Raw genomic sequence first — 15,226 nt, 5'->3', positions numbered from 1 at the left:
TGTTTTCTCATGATCAGTCACAAACGAGATGAAAGGTGAACATGAAATGTGTGTTGAACGGAGATGATGAGAAACCCGACCCGGCTGCAGCGTTGGGGAGGCGGGGATAAAACCAAGCAGGACAGGTTTGTTGGGTTGGTTGAGTTCTGTGGAAAGTGGAGGCGGAGGAGAGAGAGAGGTGTGACCAGCTTCACCTGGAATTCCCCTGACTTCACCGATGTCTGGCCCCGCCTCCTCCACAGCATAAAGCCTGCTGCTGCTGGGAGAATGTAACAGGTGCTTATTTACCTGCGAGGAGGAAGGTACAGAGACTGCCAGGATCAAAGTCTGGATCTACTGGATTCTCCCTGTCCTGCAACACACCGTGGCTCCACCTGTAACCAGGTAAAGGACGAACCAGTCACCCGGCGTAGCTCTGGTAGATGTTTGTGTAACGTCTGGAACTGTCCCACCAGCATCTCCATGTCGTCGCCGTGCCTTAGCAGCGTCCTGACGCACGCCAACCTCACTGTGTACCAGACGGGTTTGATGGACATGCCCCAGCCCAGCACCCCTCCAGGCTGCTCCAGGACCAGCGGTAAGGTTTGCAGCCTGTCTGTCGCCGTAGTAACGGCTTCGAGCATAACTACATGTGGTTAACCATTACAGCCGGGCGAGGCAAGGTTTCAGGTGAAGACTAATCGCAGTCAGTGTTGATCTTTCGCTGTCAGAAGCTTCGCTCTGACCTGTTTCTCACCATCAATGATTAACCAGGCAGTCAATGATTGACCAGCAGGAATGTGATGTCATCACACTCTTTTCTGCTGGTCGACCTTTGAGACAGAATGGAAAAAGGGTCAGGATGGGATCAGTCAGGCTGGTCACTGGAGTGCTTTACAGGAAATTACACGCCCATGATATAAAAGAGGTCAGAGTGACATCAGTCAGGCAAGTCTGAGTTCAACTCACTAAAGTATCACTTGTTGAAACAAACATGTTTAAGTGCAAGTCACTGGGCAGGGTTCCCCAAATCTGGGCCTCAAGGGCCGGTGTCCTGCATGTTTTAGGTTTCTCCCAGTTGCAACACACCTGAATCCAATAAGGGCCTCGTTACTTGACTTTTTTACAAGCTTGACGATGACATCATGATCAGACTGAGGTGTGTTGAAGCTGGAAGGAGCTAAAACGTGCAGGACAGTGGCCCGCAAGGCCTAGAATTGGGGAACCCTGCTGTAGGGTCTGCTCCTTTAGCACCTTTAGGGGCAGGACCCTTAGGGTCACATTGGCAAACAAAGTAAGCATCTGTGATACAGGATCATCATCGCACCCTATTTATACTGATGTAATTTATGAACCAGAGGGTTCTAGTCTAGTGTAACCTAGTCTAGTCATCTAGTTTAGTGTATCTATTCTCATCTAATCTAGTTTAGTTCAGTCTAATCTAAAGTTATCTAATGTAGTCGAGTGTATACTAGTCTTGTGTATTCTAGTAAATAGTAATCTAGTCTAGTGTGAAGCAGAGGGAAACCTGCTGAGGTTTGAGTGAATCAAATCACCTTGCTAAACAAAGACCACTGAGTCAGAGTGAATCTCCAGTCAGGACTGAGCAGATCAGACTGACCCAGTCAGAGCTTGTACTTAAAGAAACAGAGACCTGTGAGCAGGTGGCTGAGCATGTTTCATTAATGTAACAAATGAAGTGAAGAATCATTATGTATGTGTGTGTGTGTGCGTGCAGCTGCATCCTACAGGCTCAGCAGTCCCCCCTGCTGGTCGGAGGACCAGGTTCTGGAGTGGCTCAGCGACCATGTGGAGAGCAGCCGGCTGGACGCCAGCACACTGAGTCTGTCCCTCTGCGCTGTGGACGGACCCACGCTGTGCCAGATGAAGGCGGAGGAGATGGTGGCAGGGTTTGGGCCACAGCTCGGTCCACAGCTCCACCAGAGTCTCCAGGACCTCCGGTCCAGACACGGTGACTTCCCTCAGCCCCTCTCTGGTCACTGTGTCTTCACACTAGGACAAGAAAGGAGTGTGACTAAACAGGTTCCTGTCGTTGTCTCTCCTTTCTGTCCAGAAGTGCAGAGCCTGTCTGGACCAGAGCTGAACGAGACCTGCCAGCTGCTGGACACCTTCCTGGACAACCTGAGCTTCCCTCTGCTGAGCACCATCAGGATTGGCGCTGGTACGTTGACCCTGTCAGACGGCACACCAGCGGGACCTGGTTACCTGGTTACCTGGCTCACACTCCTGCTCTTTGATTGGCAGTTGAAGAATCCGTCAGCAGGCGAGATTTTGACCTCCAGGACGACTACGACCTGCCCAGTATGACCCTGGAGCCCCTGGCGCCCGAGTACCTCTCTGACGGGGACGACAGGTCTTCTTTCAATGGTGAGTGCTCCGGCTCACACAATTCTGTTGGTTTTGCTTGAAGACATGAAGGTTACAAGCTGGTTGACCTTCACCCCTCAGATTCTGGCAGCAACGAGTCGGACCCGGAGCTGTCCTGTCAATTCATTTCAAGTGAGTCGCTGCTGAAAACAGGTTCTCCTCAGCCCCTGCACAGCATGTCTCACACCCTGTGTCTGTTGATAGAGCTGCAAATCAAGGTAGAGCAGGAACAGACTCCAGTGAAGCGACCTCGGGGGCGACCTCCTAAGGTCATCCAGCAGCGCGGCAGCATCTTCAGCAGTCCGAAGAAGACCAAGCACGGTGAGGCTGAGGAGGAACTCTTCCACACGTGTCTGTCCTGCAGGACCAGCTCACACACCTTCGTGTCAGCAAACATATGAATAAGTCAAAGTGCATTTCCACCGCAGTAGCGTTCCAGAGGAACTAGTGACAAAGTGCCTGGCTGTGCCTGAGCCAGGCTCTGGAACGAGCTGCTCTGACATTGAAAACACATGAGATTCGTTCAGGAGCTGCAGTGAATCTGTGCTTTTCAGGAAGGACTCCATTATGGCGTATTTCAAACTCAGTTTATTAAAGGTATCTCAGCACCAATCTGGACCTCATGTTCATATTATTCCAACACTAATTCACAGTAAAATTTGTACATTTAATATTATATTTGGATCACTAGAGGGAAAGACAAAGTTCTTTTCTTTGAAGTTTCAGGATCTCAAAAAAGCCTCCAGTATCACCGGCAGTATTTGTTAAAACTCAGTTTCCTCTGGAGGTACTAGACGTGCTACCTTTAGTATGTGCTAGTCTTGATGAGCTGGTTCTGGGTCTTCAGCCTATGATGGGAGTTTAATAAATAAATATCCTGGACCCACAGCACCTCGTGGCACTCACCTGTGGGAGTTCATCCGGGACATCCTGATCCACCCAGAGAAGAACCAGGGCTTGATGAAGTGGGAGGATCGTCATGAGGGGGTCTTCAAGTTCCTCAAGTCTGAGGCGGTGGCTCAGATGTGGGGCCAGAAGAAGAGAAACAGCAGCATGACGTATGAGAAACTCAGCCGAGCCATGAGGTACGTTTGGTTCTGATCGGATGCACTTCCTGTTCAGCCCACCAGGAGGAACCACCTGGTGGGCTGGATGCCAGGACCTGCTGTCCGCTGGTGGACAGCAGGCTCCGTTAGTGGAGGCCACCGGTTCATCCTGGACTGCCTTGTCCTTGCAGGTACTACTACAAGAGGGACATTCTGGAGCGAGTCGACGGCCGCAGGCTGGTTTACAAGTTTGGAAAAAACTCCAGCGGTTGGAAAATTGAGGAGATCGGCCTGCATCTCTAGAGCCAGCAAGCAGGAGGGAGCCACTGAGCTGGCACCCGGGACAGCTGGATCTGGAATTTGACCCGGATCTGGGCCTAGACCTGGATCTGGCTTGTATGTCTGCCAGAAACCTTTAGGACCAACTTCCTTTTACAGAAGGAAGATATTGCAGAAAATGTAAGCCACTGTTTTTGGCTTTTGTAGGTTTTGTAAACCAACATCATATATATAAATTTTTTTCATTGTTGTGTAACTAAAACAAACAATAAGTGAAAGGTACATCGTTTGGATGCTTGTTATCGGCTGTAGAACACGGCTGGTTTTAGTTTGATCTGCTACACGTCATTAAAACTAATCGAATTCCTCATAATCAATGTTTATCTTTTAGTTTCAAATAATACTTACTCTGGTGCATACAATTTATCTGCCTGTGAGCTTGATGACGTTTTTCTCTTTTCATATTTGTAAATTGTATCTTTTTCTAGTCTCAGTACTTCCTTTGAATGTATTTCTACTTGTCATATTTTTACTGGAGTTGAATGGTATAATTGTAATGTTTACAGACGGTCCCGACTGTTCCTCTGCTGAATCACTTGTATTTTAAACAATAACTTTCTGTAGAGAATAAAACGATGACAGATATGTTTAAGGGGCTGTAACTATCAGATCATCATCATACAGATTTCTGTTCACCTAATAAAGACAAAGATTTTCATCACCCAAAGCGGAAGTCTCAATAATTACATGTAGAATTCAACTCTGAAATGAGTCACTGTTTTTATTTTAAATAATTTCAATCAGAAACTACAGCAGAGGGAGGAGAGGAAGTTCACAGACCAACCCCTGAAGAACTAATTAAATCATCTTTCAATGGGTTTGAAAATAATCAGGCAGTGACGAGGAAACAGGAGGATGATCAGGATATTGTTTTCCCGTGAAGAGACCAGCAGCTGAACGCTAGACCTGACGCCTGACTCATGTCCCACTACGACTGTCAGTCGTCCCACGACTATTACTATTGTCAGTCTGGATTGATGAAGTGAGTTTCCATTAGTTACTTTCTCCACTGAGTAGAACTCCACAAGAACCTTGTGACATACTTGGTGAAATCATGTGGATGGAGTCATGATTGTGCTGACATACTAGGTGCAGTAGATTGTGTTCCTTGGTTCTCAGCTCATGAGGCTGGACCAGTCCCGGGACGAGTCCTGAGGTTTCACGGAGCCAGAGTGTGGAGAACAGACTGACGGCTGGAGTGGAACCAACAACTCAGCTCATCTGTTTACTCACACCGGCTGTTCCCGTTTCAGAGTTCCACACAGTGTGAGATGAACCATGTCACTGTAGCGGTCCTGACAGTGTAGAAGGACTGGTGTACTCAGTTGAACTCATGTATTCAGCAGGTCTCATGTACTCGGTAGGACTCATGTACTCAGTAGGACTTGTGTACTCTCACGGACTCATGTACTCAGCAGGACTCCAGTTCCATTACTTTATTATCACAGGAGAAGGATATATTCCCCGCCCCCACCACCACCACCACCACCACCACCACCAGTCCATCAGGTGTATTTCCTGTCCAACAGGTATATTTGGCAACCAGCCAAAATGTGTGTGCAGCACGTAGCTTACTGGAAACTGGCCGCGCTCTGCCAGGAAGACAAATACCTGAGGAGAGGGGAGGGGCCAAGTTTTACTGCAGTAATCTCACCTGAGCGGGGGGGTGGTGTTACTGCAATAAACTCTTTGCACCATCACTGAGCAAACAATCCATAAACCATTGTTCTTCATGTTACCTCTCACTTTGTGATCCGGAGTTCACTGTAGAACAAAATGTCTATTGTACACTGAGCAGAACCAAACTTCTACTGTACACTGAGCAGAACCAAACTTCTACTGTACACTGAGCAGAACCAAACTTGTAGATGCTTTTGTCCTCTGATAAATCATCTTAGTATCAATCTCACCAAGTACTGATTAACACCAGAGTGATTCACATGAAATTAAACTAATCAGCGTCATTTCATGTCTGAGACTTGGGGCGACTTTTAAATTGCCCCTAGTTCAGTGATTGACTTAAAGTCAGTTCTGGTTTGTTCTCGCGTGTTTCTACCAGATGTTGAGATGAAGACCACATGCGGCGAGTCTCTGATTATTAACTCTGTCACATCTCTTCTAATTTACTCGTTTGAAAGGAGAGATTTGCCTGAAAAACTGCAACTTTCTCTATTATAATTATTTTTAAATGCACAAAAACTTGAAATTTGTTAAGTTTTTGTAAATGTGTCCATGTTTGTTAATGTTTAGAAATGTTTAGATTTGATCATGTCTATTAATGACTAAAAATTATTTCTTTTTTTTAGGTTTCCTTCAAAGCATTCTAAAATGCTTCAAAAGATGAATTGATGTGTTGTTTGAAAATATACCGGGTATACCTTTTGTTTTCCTTAAACTCAGACTAACTCTCATTCAAGTAAACAAACTCCAAAACACGTTAATTTTCTAAAAAGGACTTAATGAAGCATCTGCTTGTATTTGTTTATAAATCTTTTAATAAAATAATCTTAATTAGTGCTCTCTAATCACTAGCTGTTTAAAAGCTCTATAATGTTCCATCACTGGGGGCCTCTCTCAGTCTAAAACAGGCAATATTGTTGTAATGTGGTTTATAAACACACTGTATTTAAATGAAGTTAACATTGGCTGAAATCAAATAATAATGAAGAGCCCCACCTCAGAAATCTTTATCACCAACCACTACTGCTTATGACCTTTTGATCTTATGACCTTCCACTCCCTCCTTCAGGCAGAAGTTCTGTTTATTGCTTTATAACCAGCAAGAGTTGGAGTCCCAGAGTGCAGACTGAGTGAGACGTCGTCTTCTCCACTATCAGCTGATATCAGTTCAGCAAACACTGACAGGAAACAATCACAGGAACTCCACAACATCGTGTGAAACTTTGGAGAGTTCAAGAACTGACGCAGCATCGTAAACGATTCACACAAAGTTATGTATGTGAGGGAGGGAAGTTGTGGTTCCTACCGTCAATGGCCGCCAGAAGGCGCCAGCTGTAAACGTCCTGACTCAGCACTTTCTGCTGGACGTCCTGCTTTACGAAGGGAAGAGTGTGAGGGCCACTTAAGAAAAAAACTAATTCCGAGGTGAAAAGAAAATATCCTCAGGCACTTCAAGAAAAAAGTTGTCTTCAAGAGCTTTTTTTTTTTTTTTAAATAGCACAAACTGGAGTCGTCCGTCTCTTCTGGTCCATGCCTTATCATTTGCCCGTGGATGTTGAAATATCCACATTGGATCACATATTTCGGAATATATAGGGTTGCGTTTACTGCTTCTGGACTTCTGATTTCACAAAGAATTTCCTTGTTTAATAACAATAATACAGTTTATAAGCTCCCCAGGGTCAGTGCCTGTCCCTCGTAGAGCTCCCGGCGGCCTCTTTTCAAAATCTAATACAGATGATAACTGTGTTTATGAGCTCAAACCTGTTCTGAAGCCTCGTTTCACCACCTTATCAAACTGCCGGCAGTGCATTCTGTGGAAGCAGTGACATGCGCTGGCATGTGGATGGATCAGAGGAGACCGACATTTCCAGTTTGTATAAAAAAAAAAAAACCCACAAAAGAAATCTTATGTGATCAATAATAATCAAAGATAGTTATTAATTCATTCAGAAATGGGATCTGATATGTATCAAGCCATGTTTATACGTACCCAAATTTGTTGAAAATCTCCACGTTTAGAAAAAAAACCTTCCTTTACACAGATCCGCATATTCCTGGTTCAGAGCTGCTATGAACCTGTAGGGGGCAGTGTAACAAGAAGCATGAATCCATGAGAGCCAATCAGAGTCCTGGAAAAAACACAACATCACCAATTGTGACGTAAATCTCAGCCTGCCGTCTTTAGATGTAAACGGAGACACAGAGTTTTTGTAAATCGCCACTGTGGCTGGAGTTTTCAGGAATCATCGTGAGCGGAGACTTGTAGCTGGTTTATGTGTAAATATAAGAAACGCAGAGATATATCACTGTTTTGTAAATGCGTAGGAGTACGTGGAAACCTGACATCAGATACCTCGGGGCACCTCCTGTTTAACAGGAAATGAGAGCCAGTGTGTTTATATCAGTCTACGGAAGAGTTTTAGGACCACTGAAGAAAAAAAAAAAATTCGGAGGCTACAAAAAAAACAACCCTTCGTGGCCCCAGAAAAAGTCCAAAATCAAAGACGAGATTTTTTGGGAAAAAAAAGTCCATCCATCCACTTGCCAGCGCGTGTGACTGCTTCCTCAAAATGCATATCAGGCGGTTTAATGAAGTGATGAAAAGATGCTTCAGGACAGAATGGAGCTCATAAACACGGTGCAGTTATCATCAGTATCAGGACCAGAAGAGACAGAGCAGCCTGCTGCCTGGTTCTGTAGAGGAACACAGTTATCATCAGTATCAGGACCAGAAGAGACAGAGCAGCCTGCTGCCTGGTTCTGTAGAGGAACACAGTTATCATCAGTATCAGGACCAGAAGAGACGGAGCAGCCTGCTGCCTGGTTCTGTAGAGGAAGTTCGTCGAGTACGAAGGACAAAGGCTCGGATCCTGGGCTGCTTATTTAAATGTTCTTATTAATCAAGGAAATCCTGTGTAAAATCACACGTCCATAAGCAGTAAGCAACCTGATATAGTCAGAATTAAGTGATTTAATATGAATTCACATCTACCGGCAAATGATGAGGGAGAGATAGACGTCTCTCCGTGAAAAAAATAAATCTCGACTTTGATTTTCGACTTTTTCTGGGGCCACAAGGGTTTTTTGTTTTTTTTAGCCTCCGAATTTTTTTTTTTTCTTCGGTGGCCCTAAAACTCTTCCGTATCAGTCTCATAAACATTAAACAAATAATTTGGAATTTTGATTAATACTTAAATTAATAACAGTTAACAAGGATTTTGGTATTCTTGACACAAGAGTCAACATTTCATTCACCTTTGTGCACATTAATAAAACAGCAAGGATGATTCCAAAAACTACATTTATTTACAATGAAAACAAGTAAAAGACACAGATTGTAACTAACTTTATACGGCACGGCACGGCACGGCACGGCACGGCACGGCGCGGCACGGCGCGGCACGGCACGGCACGGCGCGGCACGGCACTGGTGACATCTGGAATCCTTCCACTGCAAGAGAAGTGCCATTTCATGGATTTCTTTTTCTGGATGATCAAGTTATTCTTTGGTTTGTGTTTCTCGTTGTAGGACTGTGAGACAAAGTTGTTTCTAAAAAAGAAACAGAAGTGTGTGTGAGTGTCGTCCTGTGACGTGCTGGACACATTGTCATGGTCTATATTTGCTCCACACAGCTGTTGAGGACGGTGGAGGCTGAAGGAGCAGCTGTCACTGCTCAGACAGAGCGGCCGGTCGGACACCAGCCTGATCCACTGGCGAGCTGCTCCACTACCAGGAAGTACTCTCCGGACCTGAGTGGGACTTCAGCAGGACCAAGACAGACTGCTCCTCTCCTCACCACCATGGCTGACAGCGGCAGCCCCCAGCTGTCGTCCTTCATCATGGACGAGGAAACGCTGAAGAGGAAGCAGAAGGAGAAGCTGAAGAAGCTGATGGCCACCGGAGGGAACCCCCGGCCGGCCCGCTCGCTGCTCGTCCTTAATCTGAAGAACCCCTTCCGCAAGGCCTGCATCACCATCGTGGAGTGGAAGTATCCTGAGAGAGAGAGAGAGAGAGAGAGTGTGTGTGTGTGTGTGTGTGTGTGTGTGTGTGTGTGTGTGTGTGTGTGTGTGTGTGTGTGTGTGTGTGTGTGTGTGTGCGTGCGTGCGTGCGTTGGTTTGTAAACTTCCTATGAGAGGCTCCCAGGCCGTTTGAGATCATCATCCTGCTGGCCATCTTTGCAAACTGCGTGGCGCTGGCAGTGTACCTGCCAATGCCAGAGGAGGACAGCAACAACACCAACAGCAACCTGGTACGGCCTGGTCACGCTCACTTCCATTGGCTGTTGGGGCATGGCAGAAGCGTGTGTGTGTGTGTGTGTGTGTGTGTGTGTGTGTGTGTGTGTGTGTGTGTGTGTGTGTGTGTGTGTGTGTGTGTGTGTGTGTGTGTGTGTGTGTGTGTGTGTGTGTCTCATCATGCATGGAGATTCCTGAAGCACCATTAAATATAATGTGGTAGAAATGTAAAGTTACAACAAAAACACACATTGCAAACCGGTCGTACTTGAATTTCCTGGATTCTGGAGCCTCTTGTGTGGAATCGCTGGACCTGTATTGTACATCTTTATTGTCAATTTTTCAAAGTGTATCCTCAGTGAAATTGCAATCCCTCTCATTATTTGTAATGTCACATACAAAAAGAAACATATTTCAAAGCTCTGATTGTGAGAATCGTGAGTATTTCACACACATTGGAATTCCGTGCAGTGCAGTGCGGTGCAGTGCAGTGCAGTGTAGTGTGGTGCGCTGTAGCATAGTGTAGTATAGTGTAGTGCAATGTAGTGGGGTGTAGTGTAGTGTAGTGCAGTTCAGTGTAGTGCAGTGCAGTGCAGTGCTGTATAGTGCTTTGTAGTGCTGTATAGTGCAGTGTTGTGTAGTGTAATGTAATGTAATGTAGTGTAGTGTAATGTAGTGTAGTGTTGTGTAGTGTCGTGTACTGTCGTGTAGTGTAGTTTAGTGTAGTGCAGTGTTGTATAGTATGGTTTAGTGCAATGCAGTGTAATGCAGTGTGTTGCAGTGCTGTGTAGTGTAGTGCAGTGTAGTGTATTGCAGTATAGTGTAGTGAAGTGCAGTGTAGTGCAGTGCTTTGTAGTGCTATGTAGTGCTGTGTAGTGCAGTGCAGTGCAGTGTTGTGTAGTGTAGTGTAGTGTAGTGTAGTGTAGTTTAGTGCAGTGTAATGTAGTGTAATGTTATGTAGTGTGGTGTGGTGTAGTGTGGTGTGGTGTGGTGTAGTACAGTGTATTGCAGTACACTGTAGTGTAGTGCAGTGTAGTGCAGTGCAGTGCAGTGTTGTGTAGTGTAGTGTAGTGTATTGCAGCACAGTGTAGTGTAGTGCAGTGTAGTGTAATGTAGTGTAGTGTTATGTAGTGTGGTGTGGTGTAGTTTAGTGTAGTGTTGTGCATTGCAGTATTGTGTAGTGCAGTGAAGTGTCGGGTACTAGTGTAGTGCAGTGTAGTGTAATGTAGTGTAGTGTAGTGCAGTGTAGTGTGGTGCAGTGTAGTGTAGTGTAGTGTAGTGTAGTGCGGTGCAGTGTAGTGCAGTTATTTCTGGACAATATGAGGCTCATGTCAGGTGTGACACCACTGAAGGGCAGAGCGGCTCCAGAAGAGGCTCCACTGCCCGCCTGCTGAAATAAGAGAAGCTGTTAAACATTGTTGAGGTCTGTGAGCTGCTCAGCTCAGTGATATGAATAGACAGGGATTATTGTCCAGGACCAAGTTATTAGAAGTAACAGACCCCCAAACAACCACGTCATGTCTCTACTCGACTCTACATCATCATGTCTCCACTCGACTCTACATCATCATGTCTCCACTCGACTCTACATCATCATGTCTTGACTCTGTTTCAGTGTTTCTGGAAGTAGTTTTCACAGTTGAGCCCTGGTTGCGCTCAGTAATCATCAGTAAAACCACATGAGCTCAGTGTACTGCTGCTGTGTTGCAGGAGAGTCTGGAGTACATCTTCCTCATCATCTTCTCCATAGAGTGCTTCCTGAAGATTGTTGCCTATGGATTCCTGTTCCATGCAGATGCATACCTAAGAAACTGCTGGAACATTTTGGATTTTGTCTGTGTATCTGTTGGGTGAGTACAACTCTGTACTGTTCTTTTCTAGTGAAGCTCAATCAAAAGTCATTGCTCAAGCAGTGGTACCATCTTTAGCTCCTGAATTACCCTGAATGCTGATGTTTAATATTCCAAGTACCAACGCGTTGTATGACTCAGTGCTGAGAGGCAGAGACTTCAGCTCCCTGTCTGGTTTGTGTTTGCAGACTGTTCACAGTGGTCGTGGACGCCATCAACCACCTGAGTGGGGTGGAGGCACCGGTGGGTGAGAAGGGTGGGGGCTTTGACATGAAAGCTCTGCGGGCTTTTCGAGTCCTGCGACCACTCAGGCTGGTATCTGGAGTCCCCAGTAAGTACCATCCTCAAGGAAAGTATCAGCATCACAACATCCTCAGGCTTGACGTCTTGTTCCTGACTGTAATGTGTCCAGTCAGATTAGATCATCAATCAGATTAGATCTTCAGTCAGATTAGATCTTATCAACATACTCAATACTAATCAAATACTAATCAATAGCAGGAAGCACCCTGGTCATTTCCAGCTGTACTGCCAGGAAAAGGAAGCATGTGAACATAACCACATGTTTGTTGATAGTACTGGAAGCTGAGAAGAGCTGTGGTGTTTGTAGGCCTGCAGGTGGTGATGAACTCCATCCTGAAGTCCATGCTGCCCCTGTTCCACATCACGCTGCTGGTCCTCTTCATGGTCACCATCTACTCCATCATGGGCCTGGAGCTCTTCAAGTGCAAGATGCACAAGACCTGTTACTACATCGGCACAGGTAATGTAGAGACTGCACCTAGACTGAGACCCTGCTGGAACGCATTATTCTTATTCTTATTCTTATTCTTATTCTTATTCTTATTCTTATTCTTATTCTTATTCTTATTCTTATTCTTATTCTTATTCTTATTCTTATTCTTATTCTTATTCTTATTCTTATTCTTATTCTTATTCTTATTCTTAGTAGTAATAGTAGTAGTAGTAGTAGTAGTAGTAGTAGTAGTAATATCATTGGCACTGAGTGCATCTCTAAAGTGTTTCTTCTGCTGAGGGTGGGAACGCCAGAATCTGCTGGTAGAGATCCAGAATCTGCTGATGGAGGTCCAGAATCTGCTGATAGAGATCCAGAATCTGCTGGTAGAGATCCAGAATCTGCTGATGGAGGTCTAGCTTCTGCTGATGGAGATCCAGAACCTGCTGATAGAGGTCCAGAATCTGGTGATGGAGGGAACGCCAGAATCTGCTAATGGAGGGAACTCTAGAACATGCTGATGGAGGTCCAGAATCTGCTGGTAGAGATCCAGAAAATGCTGATGGAGGGAACTCCAGAATATCCAGAATCTATTGATGGAGACCCAGAATCTGCTGATAGAGGTCCAGAATCTTCTGATGGAGGTCCAGAATCTGTTGATGGAGGTCTCGAATCTGTTGATAGAGATCCAGAATCTGCTGATGGAGGTCAAGAACGTGCTGATGGAGGTCCAGCTTCTGCTGATGGAGATCTAGAACCTGTTGATAGAGGTCCAGAATCTGCTGATGGAGGGAACGCCAGAATCTGCTAATGGAGGGAACTCTAGAACATGCTGATGGAGATCTAGAACCTGCTGATGGAGATCCAGAACCTGCTGATGGAGAACCAGAATCTGTTGATGCAGATCCAGAATCTGCTGTCAGATAAAACTCCAGAATTTGGCTGCATGAATCTAGAGAGATGGTCTGAATGGACTGTAACCATTGATGCAGGGTTAGGTAAATTGATGCACCTCCATAGAATCCCTCTATAGGTTCTCATAGAATTCTCCATCTCCCCATAGCAACCCTTATAGCCTCTCATAATATACCCTCATAACATCTCTCCAGAGGATCCCTCCATAGCATCCCCACACAGCAGATCTATAGGCCAAAATATAGTCAAGCATGCGCCACCTGCAGGACATGCTTCCAATTGCTGACCCGTAAGGACTTGAGGAACCGTTTGGCGCTGCTCGCAGCTTTAACTGAGTTTGGTTCACATTGTGAGAAGTGGTCTGTTTTTGCAAATGTTCATGAAAAATCAAAACCAGCGTCTGCACTTTGGCTCTGTACTGAGTGTGACTGTCTTCTCATCATCAGATATCGTTGCTACGGTGGTGAATGAAAAGCCAGCTCCGTGTGCACAAGCAGGGAACGGTCGTCGCTGTGCCATCAACGGCACGGAGTGCCGCAGCGGGTGGCCCGGCCCCAACAACGGAATCACCCACTTTGATAACCTGGGCTTCTCCATGCTGACCGTCTACCAGTGCATCACCACACAGGGATGGACCGACGTCCTCTACTGGGTAGGAGCTCTCCACCTCCACCCTCAGTCTGCTCTCCACCTCCACCCTCAGTCTGCGTTCTGTCAGTGTTTTTCCAAAAACGGCTTTTTCCTCTCCTTATTTATTTGGCATAGGCTGAGGCCCGTGTTTCATTCATCCACTTCCATAGAGAGAGAATTATTTGTGTTTGTAGTGACGGTGGGCACAACTCCTCTACGCCACCCACTGCTCCCGCTAACTGGGGCATGTGACCCTCGAGGGTGGCCTGTTTTTTCGTCGGCTCCTACGATGAGCGTTGTGCCGTATGCTGCAGTATTTGCTTGCGCACTGACAACAACGATCCACTGCGCTGTCCAGCCGCAGCTTCTTTGTAACCCTGGCAAGCTAATGTGGGTAAAATGCCTTGCCCAAGGCTCACAGTCACTGTGATCTTATCCAGAACATAACCTGCTCCGGATTAACCCTGGGTTAATCCTGAAGTTACCTCGATAAGAGAAAACTAGGGGCCTCATTTATAAAGGTTGCTGAAGCACAAAATAGGTCCTGAAAGATGCGAACGCCACTTCCCACGGAAACTTTGTCATCTAACAAAATAAACTTTGTGGGAGAATGTGCTTAAAGGCACGCAAACTTTGAACCTTGCGCACCCACATCATGGAGACGGGGAACCTGCAGCGCTGATGGTGAGGTGGAGAAATTAAGCCAGTTTCATCTCATACATTTAATATCTTCACATATCAGACTTATTGATCCACGTAATCATAAACAGCCACGCTGCAGTGGTATAGATGTTTCTTTAGTGGAACGTTACTACTGAATCAGCAGGACTATGTTCATTTGTCAGATTTTAATCTTCAAATGATACAGAGCGCTGGATAGAACCGATTGATTATCAATTGTGACAAAGTGTGTAACAACCAGTGTCATTGCTAAGAAAGCACTTAAATAGCGCAGTGACAGCCGTGCGTACGGCTGCACTGTGGCTGCTCTGGTACGGTCATGCGTTCGGGATGCACTGGGTCTGCAGACGACCTCCTCCACCCTCCGCCTCCAACACTCGAGTGACTGAGGATAAAACACACAGACCACTAAGCGTTTTCAAAAGTCCCTCTTCAAATATTTTATTTATACATTAAATAAACAGATGAAACTGAACTTTATCGGTCTGCTGTGTCTCCACCAAAATGTCTCCTTCCTTCTCCGACCCTCTGACACATGGTGGCGTCACAACAATGAGGCTGTTTTGGTGTCCAGCAGTGAGCTCTGGTGCTGCCCCCATGATGTCACTCTCCTTTGGCCTCCACCTTCAGATCAGATTCTTCTTCTCCACCTCTACAGTCACTCACGCTATTTACAGCGATGACGACGAGCTGGTGATCTCTTCTTTTTTCTTTTATTAGTGGTTCCACTACTGTGTGAGTAGCCA

General features: G+C 45.8%; 2 protein-coding genes across 3 annotated transcripts in view; both read left to right on the top strand.

The window, feature by feature from the left end:
* Positions 1–148: 148 nt before the first annotated feature.
* Positions 149–4,417, top strand: elf3 (E74-like factor 3 (ets domain transcription factor, epithelial-specific)). 2 transcript variants are annotated; one of them, XM_080461327.1, is made up of 9 exons: positions 149–384; positions 456–577; positions 1,718–1,951; positions 2,054–2,161; positions 2,245–2,367; positions 2,449–2,499; positions 2,572–2,688; positions 3,257–3,452; positions 3,605–4,417. In XM_080461327.1, the coding sequence occupies exons 2-9, from the start codon at positions 463–465 to the stop codon at positions 3,714–3,716; spliced, it is 1,056 nt and encodes a 351-aa protein (XP_080317453.1). In that variant the 5' UTR covers positions 149–384; positions 456–462; the 3' UTR covers positions 3,717–4,417. The 2 variants fall into 2 exon arrangements, with proteins under 2 accessions (XP_080317453.1, XP_080317454.1); XM_080461328.1 differs by having other exon boundaries at positions 239–384; positions 2,057–2,161.
* Positions 4,418–9,117: 4,700 nt separating this feature from the next.
* LOC308108422 (dihydropyridine-sensitive L-type skeletal muscle calcium channel subunit alpha-1-like) overlaps positions 9,118–15,226 on the top strand; it is a 36,931-nt gene continuing 30,822 nt past the window's right edge. Inside the window, exons 1-6 of the mRNA XM_080461317.1 lie at positions 9,118–9,424; positions 9,580–9,685; positions 11,379–11,518; positions 11,707–11,849; positions 12,129–12,281; positions 13,616–13,821. Coding sequence (XP_080317443.1) covers positions 9,237–9,424; positions 9,580–9,685; positions 11,379–11,518; positions 11,707–11,849; positions 12,129–12,281; positions 13,616–13,821 — 936 coding nt within the window. The 5' untranslated portion in view covers positions 9,118–9,236. The remainder of the gene's footprint in view (positions 9,425–9,579; positions 9,686–11,378; positions 11,519–11,706; positions 11,850–12,128; positions 12,282–13,615; positions 13,822–15,226) is intronic.

The sequence above is a fragment of the Lipophrys pholis genome (assembly GCF_963383615.2).
Source record: "Lipophrys pholis genome assembly, chromosome: 4".
NCBI lineage: Eukaryota > Metazoa > Chordata > Actinopteri > Blenniiformes > Blenniidae > Lipophrys > Lipophrys pholis.
This window is presented reverse-complemented; position numbering and strand designations above follow the sequence as displayed.

Bases quoted from the DNA above. Each gene is read 5' to 3' on its own strand.
- elf3 (XM_080461327.1), top strand. From the start codon at position 463: ATGTCGTCGCCGTGCCTTAGCAGCGTCCTGACGCACGCCAACCTCACT. The intron at 2,162-2,244 runs GTACGTTGACCC...TTTGATTGGCAG, and splicing joins CACCATCAGGATTGGCGCTG to TTGAAGAATCCGTCAGCAGG. The intron at 2,689-3,256 runs GTGAGGCTGAGG...CTGGACCCACAG, and splicing joins TCCGAAGAAGACCAAGCACG to CACCTCGTGGCACTCACCTG.